This window comes from Pelophylax lessonae, assembly GCF_965119305.1.
Source record: "Pelophylax lessonae genome assembly, chromosome: 1".
Taxonomy (NCBI): domain Eukaryota; kingdom Metazoa; phylum Chordata; class Amphibia; order Anura; family Ranidae; genus Pelophylax; species Pelophylax lessonae.
This window is the reverse complement of record NC_138768.1, coordinates 270,991,995-271,004,593: the sequence shown is the minus strand read 5'-3', so window position 1 is coordinate 271,004,593 and position 12,599 is coordinate 270,991,995. Positions and strand designations below refer to the sequence as shown.

Genomic DNA, 12,599 nt, shown 5'->3' with positions numbered 1-12,599 from the left:
ATAGCACACAATATAGCAGCGCACAAGTAAACCCATTTTTAATAATCAGATTCTGCTTGTCATTTTGCAGCATACCTTAGTACAGTCGGTCCCCGGGTTACAAACATCTGACTTACAAACGACTCCTACTTACAAACAGAGGGAGACAACAGGAAGTGAGGAGAAATCTCCCCCTAGGAAGGGAAATTCACTTCTGGAAGAGTTCTCATGGGAAAAAGGTGTCTCTACTGAAGCTTTATCACCAATCTTTGTTTCCACAACAACCCAACATTTTCAAAATCCAGTTGTCATAGGGACAGAAAGGGAGGTGAAATCTTCTGAACAGGGGTACAGACCGCAAAACAAAAAAATGGTACAGGGGTGTTACCCCTTCCCTATGTTATCCAAAAAACTTAAAAATTATTCTTTTGGCTGGAACTAAAAAATATACCTGTTCCGACTTACAAACAAATTTGACTTAAGAACAAACCTACAGACCCTATCCTGTTTGTAACCCGGGGACCGCCTGTATATGAAAGGAAGCATCCAAATGGTTGTTTTTGGACTGCAACTATCACTGCCTTCCCTCTAGCTTTTATAAAAACAGACCTTTATTCATTAACTTGCAACTCAGCTAACCTGAGCTCCATTCTACAAGAATGAATCAGAAGATGACTCATGTCTCCAGTTAACTCTTTCAACAGAACACCCATTTTTATTCTGACCATCCTATTTTACACAGGACACAACTTACATTGAAGAAATTAGTCTTGTTCCTCTCGTAGAAGAGTCCCTGTGCTGGCATGTGCTTCAGCTGCTGCCACGGGATACTGCTGCCTAGCAACACGTCTCGAGCCCACTGCAAGTTCTGAGGAGACAACAGACAGGATGAAACCGAGATACTGCTGTGGGTATATGCTGTGCATACATATAGATTTTTTTTCCCAGTAAGAACACGTATTTGCTTTATAAATTAAGTATAAAAAGAAACCGTGTGTGGGGTATCAAATAGATGGCAAACCAGTACCCTTGATATACAAAGTTCTGTTACAACATAATATGATTTCAAAATCATCTAATGAATTTTCAGAAATATATATGTTATAAAATCTGGCCAAGAGAATACAAAGATGTAGTTAGTAGCAACCAATCAGATTCCACCTCTCACTACTCCAGTGCAGGTTAGGACAAGTTACATTTAAAAGGTTGCTTTGGAAAAACCCTTAATGATAACCCTTTATGACAACCCTGGATCAGAAGTAAAATATCAAAAAAGTTTTACTCAATTCTTTAAATTCTGGGTTTGAATATAGCTGAATGCTTCCCGTCTGTCACAGAATAATCACAAGAAATCAATGACATTGCAAATAACTGCATGAGAAGTTGCCATTTCTTGACACCTAGATGGCATACTAGTTTTGGGACATCAGCATCACTCTTTGCAAAGATGAACAGATGAAATCTGAACTCCAGGTAATGGGCCATACACACTATAAGATTTTCTGAAGACTTTTTCCTTTAGATTTACCAAAACCATATAATATGAGGTCAAACCTAAACACTTTCAATTTGTATGCAATCTGGCAGGCCCTTGCACTACATAGAAAAGGTAAATCTGAAGGAAAAAGTCTTTAGAAAATCTTATAGTGTGTATGGCCCTTAAGTGTTCTTGCACAATTACATTGGTCCAACTTAGAACTATGTCAATATGCACATTCCACACCTGGCAGATCCCTATCAGAGAGATCCATGCCATCTTTCTGGTCCCATGTCGAGCAGCTACCTTGCTGCATAGTAAACACAAGGGGTCCCTTGTTTGGCACAGGTGCCATTCAGACAGAACGTCTTGCATTTTTCTCAATGAATGCAAGCATTCCCTGATTGGACAAGGTGGATAGGTGTAAATCACCACCCCACCTCTCTACTGCGTCCAGATTGCATTCATTTTGTAAAATGCAAAGGTTTTCTCTACATGGCGCCTGTGCCAAGCCAGCTATCCCCTGTAGTTACTATGCAGGTGGGCAGCCACTCGGCGCAGATCCTGGAAGACAGTGAAGATCACTGTACTAGCAGCAATTACTACAGTGATTTTCCACTTCCATAGGGATCAGCCAGGTATGGAAACAGTATAGTTACATTGTTCCAAGTTGGACCAATATAACTTGGTTTTAAAAAACAAAAACAAAACCTGGAATTTAGCATTACTAGTTGGAAGACCAACTTCCCCAAAACTAGAGCGCAGCAGTTCCATCTGAAGAATCTCACATATTTGTTTCTGAAATATGTTACACCTGCACACAATGGTTACCTTATACCTGTTGAAGAACATGCAATATTATGTTGTGCATAAAAAGAAAGGATTGTATAAAACCAGTTACATACTGTATATAGCTGAAAAAAAAAAAACAATGTACACAAACTAAACCAGTTTTAAACAAAAACTACAAACATCCAGTTACCCAAATTAGCCAAAAATACTCTTCGTTCTACCTTCTTTATTGTGGTAGAAGATTGAAAGCAGGCACCTGAGGCCCAAAGTGTTTTCCATTATGGAAACGACTCACATGTTGAAAATTCCCAAGCATCGTAGAAAAAAGGTCCCGTATGTTTTATAAATTAATCCTCTGTGATATATATATCTTGGAGTACAGTACAGAAAACAGGATGGCTAGTCAGAGACCCTCAATAGGTTACCATCTTCAGGTGACTGTACATTGGCAAAGTTTTTTGATACGCGGGGGGCATACCCCTATAACCCAACCCCTATAACCCAAACCCATTCTGTGAGACTGCAGTTTTTTAGCAAGCAATGCAAAATAACACAGGAACAGAGGGGAGGGTGGCCTGGATATCAACCTCATATAACTTGTAAGTTAAAAAGATGTACAGTATCTCACAAAAGTGAGTACACCTATCACATTTTTGTAAATATTTTATTACATCTTTTCATGTGATAACACTGAAGAAATGACACTGTGCTACAATTAAAGGAATAAGTGTACAGCTTGTATAAGTGTAAATTTGCTGTCCCCTCAAAAAAACAACACAGCCATTAATGTCTAAACCGTTGGTAACAAAAGTAAGTACACCCCTAAGTGAAAATGTCCAAATTGGGCCCAATTAGCCATTTTCCCTCCCTGGTGTCATGTGACTCATTAGTGTTACAGGGTCTCAGGTGTAAATGGGGAGCAGATACGTAAATTTGGTGTTATCAATCTCACACTGGTCACTGGAAGTTCAACATGGCACTTCATGTCAAAGAACTCTCTGAGTATCTGAAAAAAAGAATTGTGGCTCTACATAAAAATGGCCTAGGCTATAAAAAGATTGCCAGGACCCTTTAACTGAGCTGCAGCACAGCGGCAAAGACCATACAGTGGTTTAACAGGACAGGATCCACTCAGAACAGACCTCGCTATGGTCGACCAAAGAAGGGGTGGGGGGTTCAGCCTGTCAGTGCTCAGACCACACGCCGCACACTGCATGAAATTGGTCTGCATGACTGTCATCCCAGAAGGAAGCCTCTTCTAAATATGATGCACAAGAAAGCCCACAAACAGTTTGCTGAAGACAAGCAGACTAAGGACGTGGATTACTGGAACCATGTGCTGTGGTCTGAGACCAAAATAAACATATTTGTTTCAGATGGTGTTAAGCATGTGTGGTGGCAACCAGGTGAGGAGTACAAAGACAAGTGTGTTTTTCCTACAGTCAAGCATGGTGGTGGGATTGTCATAGTCTGGGGCTGCATGAGTGCTGCCGGCACTGGGGAGCTACAGTTCATTGAGGAAACCATGAAGGCCAACATGTACTGTGACATACTGCGGCAGAGCATGATCCCCTTCCTTCGGAGACTGGGCAACAGGGCAGTATTCCAACATGATAACGACCACAAAGACACACCCAAGACGACCACTGCCTTGCTAAAGAAGCTGAGGGTAAAGGAGATGGACTGGCCAAGCATGTTTCCAGACCTAAACTCTGTGGAGCATCCTCAAACGGAAGGTGGAGGAGCGCAAGGTCTCTAACATCAACCAGCTCCGTGATGTCATCATGGTGGAGTGGTAGAGGACTCCAGTGGCAACCTGTGAAGCTCTGGTGAACTCCATGCCCAAGAGGGTTAAGGCAGTGCTGGAAAAAAATGGTGGCCACACAAAATATTGACACTTTGGGCCCAATTTGGACATTTTAACTTAGGGGTGTACTCAATTTGCTGCCAGCGGTTTAGTCATTAATGGCTGTTTGTTGAGTTATTTTGAGGGGGACAACAAATTTACACTGTTATACAAGTTGTGCACTCACTACTTTACATTGTAGCAAAGTGTAACTTCTTCAGTGTTGTCACATGAAAAGATATAATAAAATATTTACAACAATGTGAGGGGTGTACTAACTTTTGTGAGATACTGTATGAACTGAAGACCAGGTGACGGCTTCACAAAGCGGAGCAACAAATGCTTGATGTGGGAATGCACAGGAAACCCCACTGATTTGGTGGACTCTTCCAACTCTTCCATACTGGAGGTACCTTATCCTTTAGAGCCTAAGCTCTTACATTGAGTTGTCTTATCCATCTAGCAATAGTTGGCTTGGAAGCGGGGATGTCCCTTCCGAGACCATGTTGGCAGGACAAAGTCCATTTTTTGGATACAGACTGTGACTTTTTGGTAAACTCTGATGACTTTGACTATGTCCAAATAATGGAGAACAATTTCCCCAGGATATTTAGGAGCCGGACATAAGGAAGGAAGGACAATGTCTTCATTAAGGGGAAAGGCTGGTAGCACCTTAGGCAGAAAAGATGGTTGTGGATGCAAGACTACTTTATTCTTGTAAAGAATTAGAAAGAGCTCCTTACAAGAGATAGCCACTAACTCTGCAGGGCAGAGACTAAAAAATTGAGATGCCAAGATAGCAAAGGGTGCGGTAAAAGGGGGCCTGATCTGCAAGATACCTTGAACGAAGGTTTAAAGTGAAAGTAAAGCCAAACGTTTTTGGAAAAAGAATAAACAAGGCAGAAACATAAGAGATGTAAGAGATTGGAACACTCCTCCATAGCCTGTGAGGCTGGCTTCTGTTATTTTCACCTTCCAGGAGTGTGGGGAAATGACTCTCAAATTCCAAAGCTGGATTGACAATCCACTAAGCTAAGTTCCTCCCTTGGCTGGTGCGAAGCATAGGGAAGTGAAGAGACAGAGGGGGAGATTTACTAAAACTGCAGCCTGTAAAATCTGGTACAGCTCTGCACAGAAACCAATCAGCTTACAGGTTTTATTGTCAAAGCTTATTTGAACAAGCTGAAGTTAGAAGCTGATTGGCTACCATGCACAGCTGCACTACATTCAGAGTGCTCCAGTTTTAATAAATCTCCCCCAGAGTGTGTTTGTTCCAGGCCAACAGAATGTTGTGTTGAACAGGCTTTGAGTAGAACTTAGCAAACAGAACAGCCTTAAATGAACTAACCATGAAGCCTAGGAATCTCATGTAGAATTTCACTGAGGGATGCGTTTTGGATCTTTACCTCTTAGCGCCGGTGCCTCCTGGCTCTTTAAGGGGTTTATGACGCCAGGAGGTGGGGCGCGGCTTAAGATCATGTGACTTCCGTGATTGGCTGTCATGGAGTTCACGTGGTCCGAAAAACTCTTGATCGCAAGGAGCTTTCAGTTAGTCCACGGTAACTGTGCCAGCAGCGGGCAGAGAGGGCAGTGCGAGCACTCTCGGCACAGGCCTAATTGGCAGTAATATCACGCAACTATGCAGCCCCTTGTCGCTACATACCAGGCACCGAAAGGCCGCATGTTTGCGTAGGGCCAGCGCCAGGGGGTTAAGGTCCAGCATGAGACCTTAGAGACAGAAGAAAACCTTTTGTCTGGGCTATGTCTAGTATGAGGTTTAGATATTCCAGACAAAGGAACCAAACAACAACCAAAAACCTAAAGAGTCTGGATAGCAAACAGTTGTGAAGGATATGAAGTCTTCAGAAGAAGGTGGTCTAGTTACCCCGTAACCTGGATGCCCAAGTCCTTAAAAGAGAAAGTAGGGGTGCAAGCACTCTGGTGAATATACTGGGTGCAAAGGATAAGCCAAAATGGCAGTGCAATAAACTAATATATAACAAAAAGTGCAGCGCTATCAAATATGGATTATGAAGAAGATATCGAGGAGAGCAGTCCACAGGTGAAAATTATGGTGAAGCATGCACAAGATATAAACATTCAGTGCTCTTCAATGTGCTGGTAATCCTCCACCCAGTCTCATTAGCCTCTCACCTCACACTTAGCCCCTGTGTCACCAGACGGGCTAGTAAGACAAACTTTCTCCAAGGATATCACCAATATAGATCAAATCAGTATTCCTCTTCATCAGAAGATAAGGCTCACAGGTAACAGATCACAGGTCCATAAAGCGGGTCACAGGTCCATAGGAAAACAAAGGTCCGGACATAGTGCATTACCGCAATAAATTACTTTATTGAACATAGCATAAAATCATAAAAATTACCTTGTAAAGCACTATACAAGTGCATGTGATGAGCAGATTGTATTACACACAGCGGTCTCGACCGCAATGGATGGCGGGTGACGTCACCGGCCCCTCCCCCTTCGCACGCGTTACGTCCCACTGCACGGGACTTCCTCAGCCTGACGTCACCCGCCATCCATTGCGGTCGAGACCGCTGTGTGTAATACAATCTGCTCATCACATGCACTTGTATAGTGCTTTACAAGGTAATTTTTATGATTTTATGCTATGTTCAATAAAGTAATTTATTGCGGTAATGCACTATGTCCGGACCTTTGTTTTCCTATGGACCTGTGACCCGCTTTATGGACCTGTGATCTGTTACCTGTGAGCCTTATCTTCTGATGAAGAGGAATACTGATTTGATCTATATTGGTGATATCCTTGGAGAAAGTTTGTCTTACTAGCCCGTCTGGTGACACAGGGGCTAAGTGTGAGGTGAGAGGCTAATGAGACTGGGTGGAGGATTACCAGCACATTGAAGAGCACTGAATGTTTATATCTTGTGCATGCTTCACCATAATTTTCACCTGTGGACTGCTCTCCTCGATATCTTCTTCATAATCCATATTTGATAGCGCTGCACTTTTTGTTATATATTTGTTATTGGGACTTTTGGTTTATTGATCCTTTAGTGCATAGCAGCTTTCTATTATATTATTTTATACAGTTGCGCTGAATTTTTATCTATTATTAAGTGCAATAAACTAGAAATGTTTGTCTTCTTCTGCAAAGTGCAGAAAGTGCTGATGAAATGGGTAAATGGGAATATAGGAGGTAGGCATCTTGAATGTCTACCAATGCCAAAGTATTCTCCTTGTTCCTTAGTGCCAATAACTGACCTTGCAGATTATATGCAAAACCTCTGAATGCAAAGTTACTTACAACCACTCCATGCGATAAGAGATAGTCCAGGGCAGTCTGTATATCTGACTATCCTTGGGCAGATTTAGATTTGTTTGAGAGAGGAAAACGATAAGGGGTAGAATTTGAAACTATTTTGTACCCCTTTGAAACCACATATTGAACCCAAATGATTAGGACATTTGTGACCCAAAGGAAAGCAAATTGTAACAGATGTTTCCCCACTCTTAGGACTGAGGACACCTCTTTATTGTGGAGAAGTCTTTGCAGAAAACTTGATGGGCTTTGTGTTAGAAGCCTTGCGCTGAAAGTAAGGGGTGGTTTTGGAGCCTTCCACTTTGGTAGAAGGACCTTTCCTCCTATGACAACTTTTTAAACTGGTCTAGTGCCTCACTACATCCTCCTTCAAAGGGCATACAAGTGTAGATTTTACAGACAGCTTTAGCTGACCAGACCTTCAGCCTTACGATTCTGTGCATATAGACAGAAATGAGAGCCATTCTGCAAATTTGTGTCATGACTTGTTATGGGGCATCAACACAGAAAAGTAAGGTGGAAAGTCCTGCTTGTAAGGGTTCCACTAAAGTTTGGTGAAACACAGGATCTGTGAAGTGTTCATCGCCCTAGTCCAATTATCTGCAGATTGTTAAACAGAAATGTAAACTATAGCTTGTTGCAGGGTTGGACCTGCAAAAGCAAACAGAGCCTTTAAAAGCATTTCAAATCTTCTGTCTGTCCCGAATCCCTAAATGAAGGAACATCTTCTAGAGGCACAGTAAAATGTTAAGACAGGGTCTACTATTGTTAACAGAATGAACTAACATTCAAGCAGAGTTCCCTCAATGTTATACACGTCTGCAGCCCATGTTACTATGACAATATTGTGCAACACAACAGATCCCTATGGTAATATTACCTGTGGTGTATTACCCCCACTCTGTTCTTGGATGTGTAGGGGATTGTGGAAAGGTAACACAAAGTAGACCTTTAGACAGTTTATACACAACTGGACATTAAAACATACTGTATGTAATATTTTTAATGACTGCATAACTGCACTAAGGCTGGGTTCACACAGGGGTGGCTTCAAAGTCGCCCGACTCTGAAGCCGCCCCATGCAGTGCGACTTCACCGGGGCTTGCATGCAACTTCTTTAATAGAAGTCAATGCAAGTCGCCCCCAAAGTAGTGCAGGAACCTTTTTCTAAGTCGGAGCGACTTGAGTTGCTCCGATTAGAACGGTTCCATTGCACTGAATGGAGCGCGACTTGTCAGGCGGCTTAGTCGCCTTACAAGTTGCCCCAGTGTGAACCGGGACTAAGTCAAAGAAAACCTTTTCTACAATTGTAGCAATATTTAGCCTAATTAATGCGTTTTACCATTTACACTATTGCTCAGCAGCCGCTATTCTTGATACATTATCTGCTAAATCTCTGTTCAGATATAACAATGAGCTGTAGTGGTGGCACTGCATTCAAATCATTCAAACCTCTAGTGACCCCAGCAGCTCTCCAACACTACCTCTGCTAACACAGGCTAATTTATGGCATAGTACTTTACTTGCGTCATGTCTACTGAGTGTTTTGCAGAGCAAATCACTTCCCAGTGTCATATGACTATATCATGTTACCCTTTTTGAGCTTCTGCAGCACCTCTTTTTCGAGGTTGCATCTTATGAAAAAAACAGGACAACCAGATCATGTAGCTTGATTTTAGAAAACAATTTTACTGTACTTCACTAATGTGTTTGTTTTTTTTCTTTTTATAATTTATGTTTTTTTATTGTTCATATCAAGGATTGCTCTACTTTATTATGTCTTGATTCTGTTGCGATAACTTATGCTTTTATATATATATATCTAGTGTTCATCTCTATATGCTGATGCCACACTGCAGCATTTTCCTAAATAACCTAGCATAATTGAGGGTTAATATGAAACTTTGCTTTTTTCTGAAGTGGGAGGGAGCAAGGCAGGATTGCTGTACTGTGCCCTTGCTTTCAGCATTCAGTGCTTTTTCATTTTTCTAAGAGCTGTGCATATTACTGCATTAGGTTTGCACACAAGTCTTGCCTAATAAACCTGTCCAGGAGTATAAGGGTAAGTTTTAGGTAAATTTGGGCTCAGAGCCAAAGTGGCACCCCATATGCTAAAAGTTCGTTAAAAGTTTGTTTGGGTGTCTCAATAGAATGAGGGGTCTAAAGCAAAAACGCGGGGCCTTCAAAAGGTTTCCCCACTTTTATGTTTTTGTTGGAAATGGTGAGGGCGGGAGGAGTTTTGCTGATGGCATTAAAAAGTAGGTACGACACTTGGAAAAATGCATCACAAAGGAAGGTGACTATGTAGAAAAGTGATGTAATTTGTTTTTGATATTCTTAATAAAAAGAGTTAAAATAAAGTGCGGAAACTTTTTGAAGAATCCTTGTATAATTCTTGCACTTTACCTATTGGTGTTCTAGGTGTGAATTGGAGCTAGTGGATACATGGCTCGAACTTTGGCTGAAATTCCACCTTTGGATGACCTTTCCCATACCACCTACTTTTTTAAAATCGAAGAATAAAGTCGGCAGGACAATAGGTGTTCTGGGTGCTGGCTGGCTGTCAGAATACAATAGCACGCAGTGGGAGATTCTGCCACCAAGCGGTTTAGTGTAGATGGGGGACACTATTTATTTTTCCCATTCAGCCCGATGGGCCTTTATTTTTTTTCAGGGCCTCTCCCTGGTGCAAAGCTCTGCCCACTTACCCTGCATAACCCAATCCCTAGCCAGTGATCCATCTTGGGTACTGGAAAACAGAGGATTCCAGCACTGGCAACTATTGATACTCTGCAAAAAATAGGTTAGGACCAAATCAGAGACTGGAAGACATTGAAAATTGCTTAGTTTGTCCCACCCAGAAAAGGCCCTGCATAGTATAAGGCATACATATGGATATGCCACTGATGCAACATTGAGCAGGTTCCATCAATAAATGATTTAGCTGTTGAAAGGCTGTCTACTCTGCTTTGTCACAGTTGGTATTACTGGTCACACACTATGAGTAAATATACTCAAGCATTGCTTTCAGTTACTGGATGGTGTAAAGACACCCACATGTGGGTTTTTAATCAACCCATTAAGGGGGAATAAACCACGGAATAATGATTTTTTTCTATCTTACATTTACACACTATGGGGGAGCCCCCATTAGACACTGTGCTGGATTTCCTTGCTTAACCAGGATAAAACAATAGAATTGCCCAATAATTACAGCTGTGCTCATAGGTTTACATACCCTGGCAGAATTTATGATTTCTTGGCCATTTTTCAGAAAATATGAATGATAACACAAAAACTTTTTTTCACTCATGGTTAGTGTTTGGCTGAAGCTATTTGTTATCACTCAACTGTGTTTACTCTTTTTAAATCATAATGACAACAGAAACTACCCAAATGACCCTGATCAAAAGTTTACATACCCCAGTTCTTAACATTGTGTATTGCCCCCTTAAGCATCAATGACAGCTTGAAGACTTTTGTGGTATTTGTGGATGAGGCTCTTTATCTTCTCAGATGGTAAAGCTGCCCATTCTTCCTGGCAAAAAGCCTCCAGTTCCTGTAAATTCTTTGGGCGTCTTGCATGAACTACACGTTTGAGATCTCCCCAGAGTGGCTCAATGATATTAAGGTCAGGAGACAGAGATGGCCACTCCAGAACCTTCACTTTATTCTGCTGTAGCCAATGACAGGTCAACTTTGCCTTGTGTTTAGGATCATTGTCATGTTGGAATGTCCAAGTACGTCCCATGCGCAGCTTCCAGGCTGATGAATGCAAATTTTCCTCCAGTATTTTTTGATAACATACTGCATTCATCTTGCCATCAATTCTGACCAAAATTTCCTGTGCCTTTGTAGCTCACACATCCCCAAAACATCAGCGATCCACCTCCGTGTTTCACAGTAGGATTATAGGCCTTGTTGACTCCTCTCCAAATGTAGCGTTTATGGTTGTGGCCAAAAAGCTACATTTTGGTCTCATCACTCCAAATGACTTTGTGCCAGAAGGTTTGAGGCTGGTCTTTGTGCTGTTTGGCGAATTGTAAGCGGGATACTTTGTGGCATTTGCGTAGTAATGACTTTCTTCTGGCGACTCGAACATGCAGCCCATCTTTCTTCAAGTGCCTCCCTATTGTGCATCTTGACACAGCCACACCACATGTTTTCAGAGAGTCCTGTATTTCATCTAAAGTAATTTGTGGTATTTTCTTTGCATCCCGAACAATTTTCCTGGCAGTTGTGGCTGAAATTTTAGTTGGTCTACCTGACTGTGGTTTGGTTTCAACAGAACCCCTCATTTTCCACTTCTTGATTAGATTTTGAACACTGCTGATTGGTATTCTCAATTCCTTGGATATCTTTTTAAATCCCTTTCCTGTTTTATACAGTTCAACTATCTTTTCCCGCAGATCGTTTGACAATTCTTTTGCTTTCCCCATCACTCAGAATCCACAAACGTCAGTGCAGCACTGGATGAAAGATGCAAGGGTCTGTCAGGAGTCCAGAAACTCATTGACCTTTTATACACACACTAATTACAAGCAAACAGATCACAGGTGAGGATGGTTAACTTTAATAGCCATTCAAACCCCTTTGTGTCAACTTATGTGCATGCTAACAGGTCAAAATCACCAGGGTATGTAAACTTTTGATCAGGGTCATTTCTGTTGTCAATGTGATTTAAAAAGAGTAAACACAGTTGACTGATAAAAAATGGCTTAAGCCAAACACTAACCATGAGTGAAAGAAAAGTTTTTGTGTTATTCATATTCTCAGAAAAATGGCCAAGAAATCAAATTCTGCCAGGGTATGTAAACTTATGAGCACAACTGTATATAACCCATTTAATTGAAATAATTTTGATGGTCTTCTGTTTGTCAAATAACTCCTGTACATTGAAAAAGTTCAGATTGTCCCACTACAGCGGATTACACAAACTGACTTGCTCTAATCCTAGACACTGTAAGAATTACTAGTAATAACTACCTTTCCTTGCAGCACTGGATTTTGGTTTCAGTTTCTACCTAGGTCACTGTCTGCATTGAGTTTGTACGTTCCTGCACATGTCTGGCCTTTCTCCAGTTCTTTCCTTATACAATCCATACTGGTAGGTTAACTGGCTTTCACTGGACATCAGCTCTTCAGTAAAATTGAGATAGGAATATTAAATTGTGAGCATGGATGGCTAATGTTCACTG

At 41.4% G+C, this 12,599-nt stretch overlaps 1 protein-coding gene across 1 annotated transcript in view; it reads right to left on the bottom strand.

The window, feature by feature from the left end:
- CABIN1 (calcineurin binding protein 1) overlaps nucleotides 1-12,599 on the bottom strand; it is a gene marked incomplete at its 5' end in the record, with an annotated part of 455,669 nt that overhangs the window by 182,520 nt on the left and 260,550 nt on the right. The window contains one exon of the mRNA XM_082243930.1: nucleotides 734-847. Coding sequence (XP_082100056.1) covers nucleotides 734-847 — 114 coding nt within the window. The remainder of the gene's footprint in view (nucleotides 1-733; nucleotides 848-12,599) is intronic.